The 18,385-nt window shown below is 40.2% G+C and overlaps 2 protein-coding genes and 1 long non-coding RNA gene across 3 annotated transcripts in view; all 3 read right to left on the bottom strand.

Moving 5' to 3' along the window:
- The window catches only part of LOC102078817 (zinc finger protein 665), a 1,047,781-nt gene that overhangs the window by 85,119 nt on the left and 944,277 nt on the right, over positions 1–18,385 (bottom strand). The gene's annotated exons all lie outside the window — the stretch shown is intronic.
- On the bottom strand, positions 7,298–9,271 carry LOC106097167 (zinc finger protein 665-like). The gene is made up of 3 exons (XM_025906060.1): positions 9,246–9,271; positions 9,034–9,204; positions 7,298–8,949 (listed from the first exon to the last, which is right to left on the bottom strand). Exons 1-3 carry the CDS (start codon positions 9,269–9,271, stop codon positions 7,605–7,607), a joined length of 1,542 nt encoding a protein of 513 aa, XP_025761845.1. The 3' UTR covers positions 7,298–7,604.
- Positions 9,294–17,262, bottom strand: LOC102078976 (uncharacterized). Its single transcript, XR_268055.4, has 3 exons — positions 16,992–17,262; positions 9,797–9,891; positions 9,294–9,353 (listed from the first exon to the last, which is right to left on the bottom strand). It is a non-coding gene; the product is annotated as an uncharacterized LOC102078976 (long non-coding RNA).

Raw genomic sequence — 18,385 nt, 5'->3', positions numbered from 1 at the left:
AGACACGCACACCACCACCATCAACTTTATGAAAAACATTGATCAGGCAGCTGTGATTGAGCAGCAGTGTAAATCCAACTATTTTCACGGTTGTTGTGGTCCTGATAATTTTTCTGAGGCCACATCGAAAAGGCTCGGATGAGCTTGCCAAAGTTCTACAAGTTGTGCCTCCATCGCTTGTGTCCAGATCACACGCTGCACTGCTGTGCTGCTCCGTCTTTTTTGCTGACATTTGTGTTTACCAACCAATCAGAAGCTTCTTCAGCTCAGAATGGAATCATCTGGAGTTTTCTTATTAATTAACAATAAACTTAGTGTATATGTACTCCTAAATTTGATGAAAGTGATTAAAATAGACAGCTCTCTCTCAATTCTGACATTTAACTAATTCAAAATATATTTTAATATTTATTTACCTAAAACAAAACAAGTTTACTCTAAATTCATGTGTAACAGTGAAATTTTGTTTCATGTTTTTTCCCTAAAGTGTATGCAAACATCCGGTTTCAACTGTGAACTGCTGTGTATTGAAATTCCTCTTGTTTTGCATAGAAATATACTGAACAACATACAAAGCATAATATATAAAATAACATCTACCTGAGTTTTTTCTTTGAAAAAAGCCCCTTATGTCCATTGTTGTGTTCATCAGTAAATAACTGAAGCAGATTTAGAGTGCTTTGCTTAGCCGTGGAGGGTAACAACTGAAAATATGAAATAAACACACATGTAACCTAAGACTCTCTAAAAAAAAACATTGTTGTTCGGCTTTTCTTTTCGCCATTTGTTGATTCACTCGAAGAGCAAATAATGTAATATGGGTCAAGTGATGAGTTTGATACCAATCTTTTGTGATGCACCATCATATTTAAATTATTTGTACAGTCCGAATGATTTGCTTTGGTACCTGGTCAAACTTAAGCTCTCCTCTGTCTGCAGCAAACTCGCAGGCAGCAGCTTCTCTCCCCTCGCTCACATGCATAAGTGCTTTTCTAATTCGGCCCAAAATTCAGGCTCTGCAGGATGTGGACAGTGGCGTGTCTAGAAATATTTTGTTGGGGGGGGGCAGGTAGGGGCACAGATTTGGAGAAGGGTGGCAGATGTAATTGGCAGATAATGTTAAAAAAAATTCTACCAACCGTTAACCATAATTCAATAACCCTATAAACCTAATAACCAAATGCGCTTTTAACTCTTATTAGAATGAGGTTTTAACCACTACGGTGCAAAGTTTTTAGATACTGCATTGATAAAGTACAAGAGATACAATCAGTGCTTTGTCAGTGTTTATTCAGCATTCAAGGACAGCAATATTTGCATAGTATTTTTACTGACATATAGTGCACATATGTTTTGGGCAAAAACATTTTTGAATATTAAAATACGAACATTTTTAACATACAATTGGCAAATTAGCCAATGCAAAACTTTATCTGCCTATTAAAAAAAGAAGATAATCTTCTCACAAACTGGTGTTTGATTTTGAAACAGGAAAAAAGTGGGGAAACAACTGAAAAGACTAACATTTGAATGAAACCTGAAAGCAAGTAAATACTTTCTATGCTGCCTTATGGTAAACTTTGCTAATACTGATGTATAAAGAACAACACTGGCTCATGATGAAATACAGTCAGCTGGCACGGTGACACTGCCAGTATTAACCTGCAGGGCTGGACTGGGACAAAAAATTGGGCATTTTGACTAGAGACCGGCCCACCAGGTATTAAAGCCATAAAGCCTTTGAATGAAAACAAACGCTGTTGTGACAGTGATGTACACTGTCTTTTTGGTATATGTATGATTTCTATACATTTTACATCATATAAAAACTTTGTTTGCAAGATTCAGATAATTATTTAATAAAAGCTAGATATTTTAAATGAGAATAAGAAAGAAAAGTATTTCTTTGTGCCCCCCTCTCCCTGTTAATGCCCTACCTGGCCCCCTGGCAAAACTTTGCTAGACCCGCCCCTGCACAGTTACCAGCTGTCAGCTACTTAGAAACAGATCCTGGTGTTATTTGTCTCTCAGAAACAGTTCATAACTTCCCTTCAACTCATTCATGTCACCTAAAAGGTAAACCTGTTTCTCCATCACCTGTTCAGCTCTGATGATTCAGTATGGACATCTCCTGGTTTCATCTTCATGTTTCCCTCTCACTACATATCCAAACCGACCAACATCTTTACAGCTGTGGCTCCAGCAAACATCAGCTGATACTAGAAATTAATATTAAATAAATTCTAACAACAGCTGATCAAGCTTAAACATGCTGCTGTTGTTTAACACGACATCGGCGGGTTTCCTCTTTCTGGCGCAAAGTGGGCGATAAACAAACAAGAAAGAAAAGCCGATCAGCTGATCATTGATCAGTTTCATGATTGAAGTAGCAACAGGAGAGGGAGGGGAGAGAATGAGAGAAGAAGAAGCGGCTGTGCAGCATAACGACACAGAATAACTCCAGCTTTGTGTCTTTTTTTCATTCTAGCTGAAGTACAGGACAAACTGCGTCTCTTCTCAGCTCAATACCAAACGCGTAATATTTTTTCTGAATGCGGGACGATTCCATTTTTTAAAGAGCCGTTGGCAACTCTACTAACTAAACTTATGAATAAAATAAAGTTCAACATCAGTAACATCATTAACAAATTTCCCACGTGTGGGACTAATAAAGGTTATCTTATCTTATCTTATCATAGAGCTCAGTTACAGAGTTATTGTAACTGACTGTAAAAAGTCAGCACAATGAAAAACTCCACCTAAACTTGGTTTATATCTGACCCAGATAGACTGCAGGTCATAACTTCTTACCTGAAGTTCAGTTCACCTGATACTCGGACTGACGGCTGCCTCGGGTCTCTCCTCCTCCTGCCTCCCCTTCCCTCATCCACCTCCTGGCCGCTGTGGAAGCTCCACCATAGCCACCATCAAACTGAGTTATTTTTACACATTGGCCAGCATCTGGCCAAACCACCACCTCTCATTGTTCATGCCGTTACAAAAAAAAAAGTAATCAGCCCACCGGGCAAATACCCATGTATGCTCGATGGCCAGTCCAGCTATGTTAAACTGTTAATCTTTTGCTGAAGCCGATGCAGCATTCACTTATACTCGGATATTTGAGCTTCACTGTGAAAACATAATCGTACATTTGATATGTCATTGAATTTTACTGTTTTAGCTTCGGGGTGGCACATGGGGTGGCCAGTCTGGTTGGGGGGGTGGCCTGTGCCCCCCAGGCCACCCCGCTGGACACGCCACAGGATGTGGAAACCCTTCTACCCTCTCCAATCTTAGCAGAGGTTTACAAGTTTGTGGACAAGGCTCAGAAGGCCCAACGCTCTAAAGGAAAAGAAAGACAACGCAGGAAATTTCACACCTTGCTTTCAAAAACACACTCCTCATTCTGAACCTACACAACTCAGAGTAAAAAACACACCTGAAGACGGTCAGGAGAAATGGGTAAAGAACTTTTCAGACTGGAATCTCACTGAACCTGAAAAGAGAGTATTAGCCAAAGGACTCAATGTTGTCATTTCTCCCCAACAGTTGCCCATAGTGGAAGACATCACAGCCACAGAAACCGCCATACGGTTTAATAAATTATCACAGACAGAAGCAGAGCAAATTAGGATGAAAGTCTCAGCCACCCTCTCCAGTGCCAAAGTCCCTCCGTCCAACCTCACAATACAAGAAAACAAGGTCGTCGTTTCCCTGAGCAAAGACCACAACATCACTATTTTACCAGCTGATAAGGGAAGATGCACCGATGTCCTAAACACTACAGATTACCACACAAAGATCACTACTCTCCTCACTGACAACAATACCTATGGAGCCTTAAAGCGAGACCCCACAAGTAGCTACAAAAAGAAAGTTATAGCTTGCCTTCAGGACCTTGAACAGGACTAAATGATTGACCGCCTTCCATATCACCGCCTTTACCCAGGGGATGCGATACCCTGCATTTACGGACTTCCTAAAATCCACAAGTAAGGTGTACCACTCAGGCCCATAGTCAGTAGCATAAACTGAGACACTTCTAACATTGCAAAACACCTTGCTACCATCCTTGCACGTCCCCACACCACATCAGGAACTCCACCGACTTTACCGACAAGGTCCAGAAACTTACCCTAGATCCAGATGAAACCATGCTGTCCTTTGATGTAGTCTCTCTCTTCACTTGCATACCCACCACGGAGGCCGTGGAGACTGTCAGAAAACAACTACAAGAAGATAGCTCCTTAGATGACAGGACCAACTTCACACCCAATCAGATCTGCACACTGTTAGACCTCTGCCTTACCACAACATACTTCAAATACAACGAAGGCTTCTACAGACAAAAACATGGCTGTGCCATGGGCTCCCCCGTGTCACCTATGGTAGCCAACCTTTACATGGAGGAAGTGGAAAGGACATATGTGGATAAAAACATCAAGTTCACCAGGGAAGACACAAAGGATAACTGTTTGCCTTTCCTGGACTGCGCTGTGCACATTGAAGAGAATGGCAACCTCAACATCGAAGTTTACTGGAAGCCCACACACGGACCAGTACCTCCTCTTCGACTCCCATCACCCTCTGGAACACAAACTTGGAGTAATTAGGACCCTACACCACCGGACAGAACATGTTCTCTCTAAGCCTCAAGGAAAAAAGAAGGAACATGGTAAATGGTAAATGGCCTGCATTTGTATAGCACTTTACTCAGTCCTAAGGACCCCAAAGCGCTTTACACTACATTCAGTCATTCACCCATTCACGCACACATTCACACACTTGGTGATGGCAAGCTACGTTGTAACTACAGCTGCCCTGGGGCACACTGACAGAGGCGAGGCTGCCGGACACTGGCGCCACCAGGCCCTCTGACCACCACCAGTAGGCAAACATGGGGTTAGTATCTTGCCCAAGGATATTTGGCATGCAGCCAGGAGGCAGCCTGGGATCGAACCACCGACCTTCTGATTAGTGTCTCTGCCACCTGAGCCACAGCCACCCCATGTAAAGGAACATGTTTTTCCTTTACACACACATGTAAAGGAAGAACTTGCATGCATGCTACCCTTTAGGGCTAAGCCCCGGGTGTTTTCAAATGTCTGCCTCTGCCTCTCCTCCGCGCACAATGTGCTTTGAGGTAGCAGCCAAGAAAGGTGTAGTTTGTGTCTGTGAACACCCGTGTGTACACCTCTGTGGATAAGCATCAATTTCCCTCTAAGCTGCGCATGTGAACAATTGCGCACTGCTGGCACAGTCTCTGCGCACAGAAAATCTGCGTTGCGCACAAAAAAAAATCTAACCTGAATTGAAATTAAAATTAATAGTTTAACAATTCTGTTTTTGCAGTGTTAGTCAGAAAGTGACTGGCTGCTCCCGTATGGGATTAGAACGATGCCACCTTATCCCATAGTTCAGCCAATGCGTATATACGTAGCCAATCAACGTCGTTGACAGGCTATGACAGCGTCCTTATGTGCCGACACCGTTGTTTGAGCTGGCAAAGCGGCGTGGCTGATGTGGAGTGAAGCCACGTTAATGACAACGTGTACAACCATTGGAGATGTGAGCAGGACAGACGGAACAATTGACGGAAAAAGTGTGGACTTTATAGCAGTTTTTAAATTGTGTTGATAGGCCACGTAAAACCAGAGTTATGATAAAAATATTTGCAATGTTTGGTTTTCTCTTGATCGCTGTTTATATTGTTTGTTGTTTATATAAGAAAAACGCTCGAAAGCACTCTCCACCTGTAAGCAAAAACAAAACCAACCCCCACCCTTTCCTATTGGTCGAAAAAAGTACCATGTCGACCAATCAAAAAATGATATGGCAATGTGGCATCTAGTTGTTAAGAAACGGGGGCGAAGTTTTAGGAGTGACGGCGGTGTTTAGAGATGTGAGAGATTTGAGACGTTTAGCGCAAATCTTGTGTAGTTAAGTGTGTAGAGTAGTCAATAGTTTTGTTGTGTGTGTCAGAACAATGAGGCGACTGCTGAATGTTACAGGTGTTACAGGAGTGATACATCTCCTGTTGTCAGGCCTGCAGGTATCAGGCTGTTGTTCTCCTTTATCTCATAGTGGACAGAAATTATTTTTCGGAGTGGCACAAATGATTTGTGTCACATCAGATTTGATGCAGAACAGCTGATTGTTCTGTAAATAGTCTGAAATGTTTATTTAAAAAAAACGCCTCAACAGTATCAGGATTTCATAATGCAAACTTCAAATTAACAAGAAAACAGCTGCAGAACATGTGGATCAAAATGAATTCATTAAAAAAAACAACATGTGGACTTCAAGGATACAGTAAATACACTAAAGTGAAAGGAGGAGCCAAAAAGCTGTTAGAATAGAATTTGAATTAACAAAAGGGTCCTTATGTGTGCTGCTGTTTTTAACATTTCTTTAAAATGAATACATTAAAAAAAAAGTTAATTTCCATATCAGTAGATTTGATACAATATGAGTTTGGTAAAACAGACTTTAATAATACAGTAACAAGTAAAACTACTAAACACTACTGTGTCCAAAGGGAACAAAGATTAAAATGTAACAGGGATAACATTTCAGAGAATTAAAATCCCTCAAAGGAAAAAACATAAACTTGATATACATATCTATACATGCAGCTTCCTAAATGTAACATTCAGGATTATTCACTGCAAGTCAGAGATACCTCATCAGATCCAAGTGTGACATCAGCTGACACTCTTTACAGGAGATTCCATCTGAACTCTGTGGAGCCTGATCTCAAGGTTTTTAAGTCTGACCCTGAAACCAGAAGAGGATCTTTCTCTCTCTTCAGATTCATTGTGATCCAGTGATTTCAGTCCTGCATGATCAGGCTGATGTTTGACAGAGCAGATAATGAAGTGAATGTTTTTGAACATTGGTAACAGTGAAACAGTTTATTTACAGTGTGGAATCGTTTGTGTTCGGAGTATGAACTGACATTCCTGAAGCTCTTGTCACACTGGTCAGAGCTGAAGTTAACTTCCATGTGTGTACAGTCATGTTTGTTACGATGACCTGATTGTGAGAAGCTTTTGTCACAGTGTCTGCACTTGTATGGTGTCTCTCCTGTGTGGATTTGCTTATTCTTGTTCTTTAAGCTCACGTGCAGTGGTAAAGGATGACCCACACTGGTCACAGATGTGCTTTTTCTCCACACTGTGGAAGAGTTTTAACGTACTTGGTGTGTGGAAACCTCTCCCATATTCTTTGCAGTACTTAATTTTGTCTGCAGTGTGTCTACGTTGACGTGGTTTAAGGTCCCGTTGATGATTGGAGGTTTTTCCACAACGATCACAGAGAAACGTTTTCTCACCACCACAGTGACGACAGGGTTGAGAAGTGGATCTATGTGTGTCGCTCTGCTTCTAAACAATGACAGCGTAAGTGATCTCTGCAATGTCCAATTACGTTTTATTGTTTAAATTATAACACTCAGCTTACCGAGCGAGAGTGACTCTTCATTTTTCCAAACTGTTCATTCGGTATAATGCCATAAGTTTAGTGATCAGACTTGTTACAAACAATCAGGTTAAAATTACAAGATAAAAAATCAATACGTCCTCACAGTAACTGCACTTCTAGAGTTACTTTCTGGTGTGGATCTGTTGGTGTCTTTTCAGGTAATGTGGAGATTTAAAAGTCTTCTCACACAGGTCACATTTATAAGGTCTCTCCTCAGAGTGGCTAAACATGTGTAGTTTTAATTGTGCATCTGTTGTAAACAGTTTTCCACACCGATCACAGTAGGAAACATCATTTCCAGTGTGAATCCGTAGGTGAATATTACGGTACCTTTTTCCACTGAAAGTTTTTCCACAAATGTCGCAGCTGTACGCCTTAATTCCAGAGTGGGTAACTAGATGCTTCTGTAAGTTTCGACTTTGAGCAAAAGCTTTACCACACAAGTCACAGCTGTAAGATTTAACTCCACTGTGGATGAGTTGGTGGATTTTTAAGTGTCGAGCCCGGGTAAATGACTTTCCACACAAATCACAGCTGTAAGGTTTAAATCCACTGTGGATGAGTTGGTGCTTTTTGAGGTCTCCAGCCCAGGCAAAAGACTTTCCACACAAGTCACAGCTGTAAGGTTTAAATCCACTGTGGATGAGTTGGTGTTTTTTTAAGTCTCCAGCCCGGGTAAAAGACTTTCCACACTCATCACAGCTGTAAGGTTTAACTCCACTGTGGATGAGTTGGTGTGTTTTTAAGCCTTCAGCCCGGACAAAAGACTTTCCACACAACTCACAGCTGTAAGGTTTAACTTCACTATGGATGAGTTGGTGTGTTTTTAAGCTTCCAGCCTGGGTAAAAGACTTTCCACACAAGTCACAGCTGTAAGGTTTAACTTCACTGTGGATGAGTTGGTGTTTTTTTAAGCCTTCAGCCCGGGCAAAAGACTTTCCACACAAGTCACAGCTGTAAGGTTTAACTTCACTGTGGATGAGTTGGTGTTTTTTTAAGCCTTCAGCCTGGGTAAAACACTTTCCACACAAGTCACAACTGTAAGGTTTAAATCCACTGTGGATGAGATGGTGTCTTTTTAGGTTTTCTGCCCGGGTAAACCACTTTCCACACAAGTCACAGCTGTACGCTTTAACTGCACTGTGGATGAGTTGGTGTGATTTTAAGTTTCCAGCCTGCACAAAAGATTTTCCACAGAACTCACAGCTGTAAGGTTTAACTCCACTGTGGATGAGTTGGTGTTTTAATAAGTTTCCAGCCTGGGTAAAAGACTTTCCACACTCATCACAGTTGTAAGGTTTAAATCCACTGTGCATGATTCTGTGTGTTTTTAAGTTTCCCGCCTGCACAAAAGATTTTCCACACAAGTCACAGCTGTAAAGTTTAACTCCACTGTGGATGAGTTGGTGTTTCTTTAAGTGTCCAGCCTCGACAAAAGACTTTCCACACAACTCACAGCTGTACGGTTTAACTCCACTGTGGATGAGTTGGTGCTTTTTTAAGCTTTGAGCAAGGGTAAAAGACTTTCCACACAAGTCACAGCTGTAAGATTTAACTCCACTGTGGATGAGTTGGTGCTTTTTTAAGCTTTGAGCAAGGGCAAAAGACTTTCCACACAAGTCACAGCTGTAAGGTTTAACTCCACTGTGGATGACTTGGTGTCTTTTTAAGTCTCCAGCCTGGATAAAAGACTTTCCACAGAACTCACAGCTGTACGCTTTAACTCCACTGTGGATGACTTGGTGTGTTTTTAAGTTTTCTGCCCGGGTAAAACACTTTCCACACTCATCACAGCTGTACGTTTTCTCTCCCTTTCTTCTGTGAGGTTTGTCAGCCTCCTGAGAGCGCTGACTTCTCCCTCCATGTTGGTCCTGCAGTGACAGAGATACAAACAGAGGCAGTGAGTGAAATGCAGTCATGGAACATACTGAAACTCCCTCCATCACTGGAATCAAACACGTCAACAAACACATTGTTGGTGTGTTACCACCACCTTCTGGTGATAGTATCACATTACAATGATGTGACACAATGAGAGGTATAATTAAAATGACATTAGGAAATATTGATCAGTGGAGAAAATCTTTTATTTCATAAAAACATTTTGAGTTCAACTGATGATCTTGTTGTTTCAATGTGTGTACATAAAAGATGATGTTTGTATTTTCTGTGGTTTCTCATTTTGAATGTAGATTCTGTATACATATGGAGGAGCCCAGGATGGAAAAGATAAAGCTGCTGTTAATGGGTTTTTAAAAACCAAGCAGCTGAACACACAGCTTCAATAACATTGTAACTGTGATATTTTTCTCACCTTTTGTGTTGAAGACATTGTTTCCTCTGTAGTGGCTGAGCTGAGTCCAAATGACTGAAATTGTTCCTCTGGTGCTCCAACAGACTGTTCTGCTCCTGTTACTCAGCAAAAAAAAAAAAAAATTGTTATATTAAATTATGTTGTTATATTTTGTTATATTAAATATATAAAAAAATATATTTGATATATATATGTATATATAAATCTTATAATACAAAAACCAACTAGTCACAGTTCAACTTGTAACTATTTAAAATTTCAGCTTTTTCCTTTTAAACAAATTTAAAATGAAACAACAGAAAACACTGCAAACCACAACACAATTAAATATAAATGAAAATATGAAAAAAAGAAGCTTCATATTCTCTGTAATATGGGCCTGCATGAATAAACTTTCTGAATCCTTTATCATCTGCAACTGAAAATAGTTCATAGTTACACCTGCAGGGCTCGCGAAATCGCTAGCCCGATGTCCCGGGGCTAGCGATTTTTCCAGTTGGGCTACCAAAATCTATCTCAGCCCTGCCCGTCGGGCTATCATAGGAAGAAAAAAATATATGTCAGTGCTTTTGCATTCTTTTGAAAATGTAGCTGAGCAATTATTTCAATTTCAATTTTATTTCTATAGCACATTTAAAAGTCTCGAGTACATCAAAGTGCTTCACAGACGAGCCGCATTTGTGGGTTACAGCAATAAAAGAGCAGGAATTACAATTGTCAGCAAAAGAAATACAGTTATAGAATGGTGACATGACAACAAGTATGAACCGGGGAAAAGTTAAAAACTAAGTTTTTTGGAAGGCAAGCGCTTAAACAGATGGGTTTTTAACCGTGATATGAAGGATTGGATGGATTCCGACGCACGGACATCAAACGGCAAGTTTTGGTGCGGCAAAAGCAAAAGCACGATCCCCCCTAGTCTTCCGACGAGACATTGGTTGCATTAAGAGCCCCTGGTTAGAGGATCTGAGTGCTCCCGTGGGGATGTATAGATCAAGGAGGTCGATCAAGTAACTGGGTGCCAGGTTATTTAAAATTTTAAAAGTGTATAAAAGAATTTTAAAAACGATATGGTATTTGACAGGAAGCCAATGAAGGTTGGCGAGGGTGGGTGTGACATGGTCATGTCTTCTGGTGCCGCTTAAAAGGCGTGCTGCGGCGTTCTGGACTAATTGCAGGCGTTGGATGAGGGAAAGTTGGAGGCCTAAATAAAGAGAATTACAGTAGTCCAATCTTGAAGTTACGAGAGCATGAATGAGCTTTTCAAGGTCATTGTGTCGTAAGTAGGGCATTGCCTTAGAAATTTGGCACAGTTGATAGAAGCTGGTTTTCACCACTGCAGCCACTTCCTTATCTAATTTGAGGAAACTATCCAGCACTACTCCAAGGTTTCTGACAGTAAACGATAGATGACTGGCATAGGATCCTAAGGTCTCCGATAGCTGTTTCAAGGGCATGTGACTGTCAAAGATGATTATTTCTGTTTTGTTTTCATTAAGGGTGAGGGAGTTGTGCAGTAGCCAGTCTCTAACATCACACAGGCATTTGAGCAACAGCAATAGCGGGGACTGGAGATTAGTGGTGCAACCGATCACGGTTGATCCGAAATCCGAACCGATCCCACTCCATGGTTCGGTACGCACGTGATCCGAAGATTCGAAAAAGAAAAAAAAGTATGCGTATGGTGCGGTCAGTCTGTGAAGCGGTAGTTATGGTCAGTGCTAGCGGTCCAAGTAGCGGAGCAGAGGAGTTTGCGGACTGGGCAGCCCTTTACTGCCCTAACTACTGTTGCTCTAAATACAAATGGGTGGAGCTCCAGCGCTACGGAAAGCCACGTGACCGTGACTGCTCATTATATCACAGCGGAGTGGTAGATACAAAGCCCTGCATTGCCCTATATAGATTACATTAGATTAGATGAAACTTTATTCATCCCTCAGGTGGGTTCAAACTGAAATTCAGTTTCCAGTAGCACAGCACCGACAGAAGTTGCAGAATGTGAGCAGAAATACACCATGTTTACACATTTATAAATACAGAGAATACAAAAGGGATAAATAGAATAAATAGGAATAAGAATACAAGGGAACGGCACATTTCAAGTATTGTGAGTCTATTACACCGTTGGATATTAACAAAAACTATTGCACAGTGAAAAGGCACTACAGCTACTTGTTCCCCCCTCCTCTGTCCCCGTTTCCCTTCCAGCGAGGAGTTAAACAGTTTGATGGCGTGTGGGAAAAAGGACTTTTTAAGTCTGCTGGTCCTTGACTTTGGGAGAAGCAACCTGTCACTGAACAGACTTCTCTGGTTGTTTATGGCCGTGTGCAAAGGATGCAGAGGCTGCCCAGCTTGATCCATAATGTCCATATTGCACCTTAATTTGTTTTTATATAAGTGCGTGGAATGAGTCTTCAGTTGAATGTTTTTTTAATAGACAAAAAATACTTAAATAAGTAAACGGTGAGTAGAACTTTTGTCTTTTTTTTTCTATTTTTGCTGATCCAAAAATTGATCCGATCCGTGACTTTAAAACCGTGATCCGAAACGAACTCTTCTGATCGCAGAGGTGGAGGGCTAGTCACGGTTTTTGAAAATAAATTCTGTGTGCGACCGCTTCCCCCTGCCATATTCTCTAGCTTTGAGGTGCAACTACTTGAGCTTCTCTGCTCCTCGCCGACTCTCTGTGCGGTGGTATATGGTCCACCAAAATTCAATAAGGATTTTATCATCAAGTTCGCTGACTTTCTAGGAAATCATTTTGTAAGCTATGACTGTATTCTTATCACTGGTGATTTTAATATCCATGTTTGCTGTGAGTTGGACCCACTGGTCAAGGACTTTCTTGCCCTTATAGACTCTTTTAACCTTACTCTTCTTAGAACAACTGTAATCCACATAATTTCCTTAGGGATTAATAAAGTACTCTTATTCTGATTGTTTCAGGATGACCTGCCATTATCCAATGACACATGTGCTTACCTGTTTCTTTTGCTCGTTTCTCCTCCTCTTCTTTTATATTTTTTCTAAACTGAGCACCTGATGGCTTTGAGCTTTTCTTGTCCATCTTCCATTGGTTTTAATTTTGCACTCCAGTATGAACACAAATCTCCCAAATCAAGGATCGCCACAACATAACCTAATAGACCTACACCTTAGTTCACAGATTCACTTTGTCTAAGGTTTATTTCTGGGATTTCATAAACCCAGGATTCAAATCCTGAATACATAATGGTCTGTGATTTACAACATTATGAACCCCTTTCCATGGGTTGTGTGTGAGACATTAAATCATCAAATAACTTTTTCTCGATAGAAAAATGAAACTATTGTGATAGACCTCATCTCTCTCTTCCTCTCTTATAAAAAAAAAAATCAATAGCCAATAAAAATTAAGTAGTGCAGAGCCGAACCAATCACAGACGCAGCGTCACGTCACGTAACTTGTTACGTACAGCTCAAGTGCCAAGAAGCAGCTAGCCGCCGTGCCGGATAATGGAGGAAATGAGTGTGCCGACCAGAGAAAAATCAACCGAGAGCTTGGGTGACCAGGTTACCGAAGAGAACACAGATGACGGTTCCAATAGGGCTGTGCGATATGACCAAAATCTCATATCCCGATATTAAGACATCTATCGTCGATATAACGATATAAATTACAAAAATGTAACATTTCCTGTAAATTCTGTGAATCTCGGGCAGCTCGACTTGCGTGAAGTGTTTCCAGCTGGGCGTCGTGTACCTGGAGTCGAGTGTTTTAACTGATGCATGAAACTACACATTTTTAGACATAAGTTGTAACGGCCGCCGTTTTCTTTGTAAATATTTATTACACTGCGTGCTGCGGGGAAAAGCCTGTTCTAACGTTTGAGTCTAAGGTTTATTTTTTTAGCACCTGACGGCTCTCTTTTGCTTCTCATCCATAAATACTCTTTTACGTGATTCAGTTTATTTTGAAAAGTCTCAACAGGTTCTTGAGCTTTATTGTGAAAGGTTTATGTGGAAAATAAACAAGCGGACACGCCGTGGTTTTACCGTCGTTGTTGCTAACGACAACGCATAAAAACAAGCGCTTGTCCATCCGTAGTGTGGTTATATTAAATATAAGAGAAAGAGAAAACTTTAAGAAATTAATATAGCCACTACAGTGACCATCAAAATGATGAAAAAATATTGCCGTAAACAGTTTATTTTGCGACACCACGAAACAAACGATAGCGTAAAATGAAACGACAGACGTTTTTATATCGTTATCCGATATATATCGTTATATCGAACAGCCCTAGGTTCCAATGTCAGAAAGATTGTCGAAAGGAAAGGCCAGAGAAGTTCCGTAGTGTGGAGGTATTTCGGCTATTTGAAGTCTGACAAAAAACAGAGTAAGGTGCACTGTAAATTGTGCCGAAAGCATGTTCCCACAAAGTCTGGAAATACAACAAACCTTTTTTATCACCTGAAGCAGTGCCACCCACTAGAGCACGCTCAATCTCTGAATGAAAGCGCTAATTCATCATCGAAAACAACCAGGGGAATCCCTGTGAAGCAGCAACAGTCAATTGAGTCGACTTTCGCCAGCGTCTTACCATATGACAAAAAAGGTAAGAGACATAGCAACATAACGAATGCTATAGCTTACTTTCTTGCTAAAGAAATGCTACCAATATGCAAACAATAATACGATGCCGCCCCGGGCAACCGCCTGTGTCGCCCGTATCAAAAACTGCTACTGTCAAGACATCACATATTTGAAAAAATGCTCTGACGTTTTCAGAGACGTCCATTTTTTTATGCTTTGTGGCAGCTTTTGAACATCTGTGGCATCTTTCAATGTCAAATCTAGCCTTTATTTAATAACATAAGCAAACTCTATGTTACAATGATTGCACCGCCATTAAGGATCAAATCAGTTTCTGAAAAACGTTCTGTTTTTTCTGCCTCTGCTTGCTTCTTACTGTCTTTGAGGCTCGGGACCAGCACTCCTGCTGTTGGACAGAAAGACATCAACTCAGTGGCAAGTATTTTGGTTTTCCAATATATTAGCAACAGTCAGTGACATTTATATTAATCAGGCTGAACTTTAATCATATCAATCAGATCAGCCTGTTTTGCTTATTGTTTTATTTGTGCTTTGGTTTGGGGAAGTTGTTTCTTTACTGATCTTTTCCTGTCTTCTGTTATTAGACTTGAGATATGACTGCACTATGCTGTTGCTGGTGACTCCAGTTAATTCTACAAGACAGCTGTGTAAGTAAACAAACAACAACAGTTTGGTCTGTATTTCTTGAAATATCACATCCCCCAAACTTAGTTTAGAGTGTCTACACTGTATATAGTGAAGTCTGCAAGTTTTCTAACAGCAAAATCTGTTTTGTGCCCAAATCATTTTGCACATCATTAGAATAAAAGTTATTGGCCATGTTTGCATAGCCCTTTTTAAAATGATGCTTTCATGACATGATATTGTATGCTGGGTGGAGGTCACGGCTATCCAGGCTGACAATTGGGACATTAAATGTCACCTCTCCGGTGGGGAGGGAGCCTGAGATCGTCTAAATTGGAGTCTGTTCTATACCAAATGCAGAAAAAAAAAAGTTTTAAGAAAGCAATTAAGTTAATGTTTCATAAAATATGATTGTTTGCTTGCAGGACAACAGGAGAGATGAGTTCTCCGTCACAGATGGTCGCCTGCAGGTTTAAGCTCACTGCATCTCCAACCCACATCCACTGCCACTGTACTGAAGGGAAGTTAAAGACTTTCTTCTGGACCTACATTTGGATCACCTCGATCCATGACAGTCATTCAGGCAGTAATGCCTGGACTGGAAACAAGCATCCTTAAAATGTTACAACATTCCAGCTCATGTGTTGGAATGGAAAACAAATGTGTTGTTTAAATTAGAGACTGCACTTGTGACAGAACAATAAATATTTTTATTTTGATTATATAAGTACTGTAAGTACAAAACAAACTTGTGGTAGGCCTAGACCTATTTTCAGAATAATTACATCTGAGACTTTGTTTCATTGTAAGATTATAACAGTGATGGCAATATAATTGTTTGTTGTTCAGCAGAACAGTGTCCAGTATGTTGGCTGTTATACTTTGTTGTGTTTGAAAATAAAAGTTGGGCTGATTTTAACATCATTACAAAAAGTGTTGTTAATTATTTTTAATCATATTCACGTTACCACAAATTGTTTTTTCATTTAGTTGAACTTGAAATGTTTGTCAGTAGGTAAACAATTAGTATTGTACAGTCAGAAATATCAAGTTATTCTTAATACTGCAGACTTGCAATGTATAAGTTGTCCTAACAGTCATCTTTAGTAAGCTCTACTTAGTTTTTTTTTGGCAACGAGTTTACGTATTTTCTTTGAGTTCTGGGAACTAACAAGCCTGTCCAGCATACTCAAAATGAGTAAGTTGCCCTAACTTGGTCATCTTAAGTAAACTTGATCCATTTTTTTGACTTCTGGGAACTAATTAGATTTTACAATGCACACTCATATTTATAATCATATGGTTCTTGGAGTGAGTGCATACACTCATGAAGTTTTTAGTAACTTCAGGTCACTGCAACAAGCCCAGGTATACAGTTTACCGACGGATTGGTACAGGACCTTGAAATGCACCGTGTAGAACGAAAGAACATCGTAGGAACAAAGGTAAGTTTACTAGTATCACAATTCGTCGTCATAAATACACATTCGTTTACCGTTTATTAATAGGACCTTTAACCTCAACGGTTAAAGGAGCAAAGGAGCATAGCGCGACAATTTCTGTTCAGCGCCAGACTTGCTTGTAACCTATATCACCAATTATGTTATGAAAAATGACGTATTAACTACTACAAAACACTGACCTTTGTGGAAATGCTTGGAGCAGACTAACATGTGAGCTGGAGTGTTCTTGGCTTGCAGTTAATAATACAACAGCTTCTTGCCGTTTTTTGTGTTTCTTTTTATTGCTCTGTAACTGATTTCAATTGAAAGCCTGCGTGCGCTAGTACCGCTTGCCACGCGTTCTCAGAATGCTTGAATGGCGTGACATTTTAGCAACCGCCATATTATAATATTGCAACCAATCACAAACTCTACAGTCTCTCTAACTTCAGTGTATACTAAGCAATCTATTATTCTCACCAGAGAAACTCAACATAAACTAAAACCACATTAAAGTTAGCTCCGTGCTTACCTTTAGATGAGCCCACGAATGAGAGAACTCTGTGATTAAGCTAGAAGCCTTTCCAAACACAATTAACAGATCAGGAAGCTGAGACCCACGTGGTTCGTGATGATCTCAGCTACAATCCAAGAGACAACGGTGGGTAGATCGATGCAGATATCGATTAAAAAGTAGGTAGTTGTATATCATCCTGTAAGTTTACTACTTTACTCCCGTTTCACGAAAAAGCAGCTCTCTCTGCTCGACTCCTCTCCTGCGCACACTTTGCTCCGCCCCCTTTACCCAGCTCTGCAGCGATTTGTTGCTGTGCGGTCACGTGACTCAGCTGCACAACGTAATCACGTGGTGTGTTATTTTAAAACTAGAGGCCCTTTCTCAATGGCTGAAATGCGAGACTTAAATGGACACAAACATACAAATGTAGTACATTTTGTACTTTAGTACGTATTCCTACAGCTTAATGTACTTATTATTATGTAATTATTTGTCTCCAGTGTGTAGTTATCTTGTCTTTGTATCGAAATTATCAGAAAAGACTGTATAACATAGTTTTCATTTTATCCATGTCAGTAAATGAACTCATCATGAAGTGTTGCTTGCTCTTGGTAGCTACAAAGTGTGGAGTATTAAACTAAAATATGATACAAGTTAGAAAAAAATAAATCCTTTTGGGATTGAGTTAAACTTATCACACTGCTAAAGCATCAAAATTTGTTCATAATAGTTTTTGGTAGCAAAAAATGTGTTCATTTCTAACAAAAACAAGAGCACCTTGGATAACAACCACATAGACTAGCAATATATCTAATCTTGTGATCAATTAGACAAGAAGACCAAGTAGGCTAAAGTGTAAAATCATAGTTTGTTTCTTGAGCCTATAATTTTGTTATTGTGGAATAGATTAAAGCAATCCCATGTTTGACAAAGAACGATTTCTTTTCTTAAAAATCACAGCACGTGTATGACATTATAGAATGAGTAGTTAAATAACTTTCAGCGGTGTCATTAGACATGTTCATGTTTAAAGATGTATAGAATGTAACAGAGAGGATAATGTTTTGTACAAATGAGAATGGTTTACTGGTGTCTTTCAAAATACACCATACTCAAAAACAGGTTGTATTTTGCATATAATAACAGGATAAAACAGTGGTGGAGCGGGGGTTGCTTAAGCCCGGGTTGTTTTTTCAGAAGCCCGGGATCTTTTGGAGTGTAATTTTGTCATAGTTAGATGCCTGGCTGACAACTTTAAAAAACAAAAAACTACACACAAAATTCGAAGCACATAGCGCACATTGTGGGAATTTACGACTGTGCGTAAATCCCCTCTACTATTGGTATGATCCGAGCTCAGGCACTAAGCGACGGAGCGAGGGGGCGGGGGGAGCTCCTGTCTGCTAGTG

This window comes from Oreochromis niloticus, linkage group LG3 (genome assembly GCF_001858045.2).
Source record: "Oreochromis niloticus isolate F11D_XX linkage group LG3, O_niloticus_UMD_NMBU, whole genome shotgun sequence".
NCBI lineage: Eukaryota > Metazoa > Chordata > Actinopteri > Cichliformes > Cichlidae > Oreochromis > Oreochromis niloticus.
The sequence above is the reverse complement of the archived record's forward strand: the minus strand, read 5'-3'. Positions and strand labels throughout refer to the sequence as shown.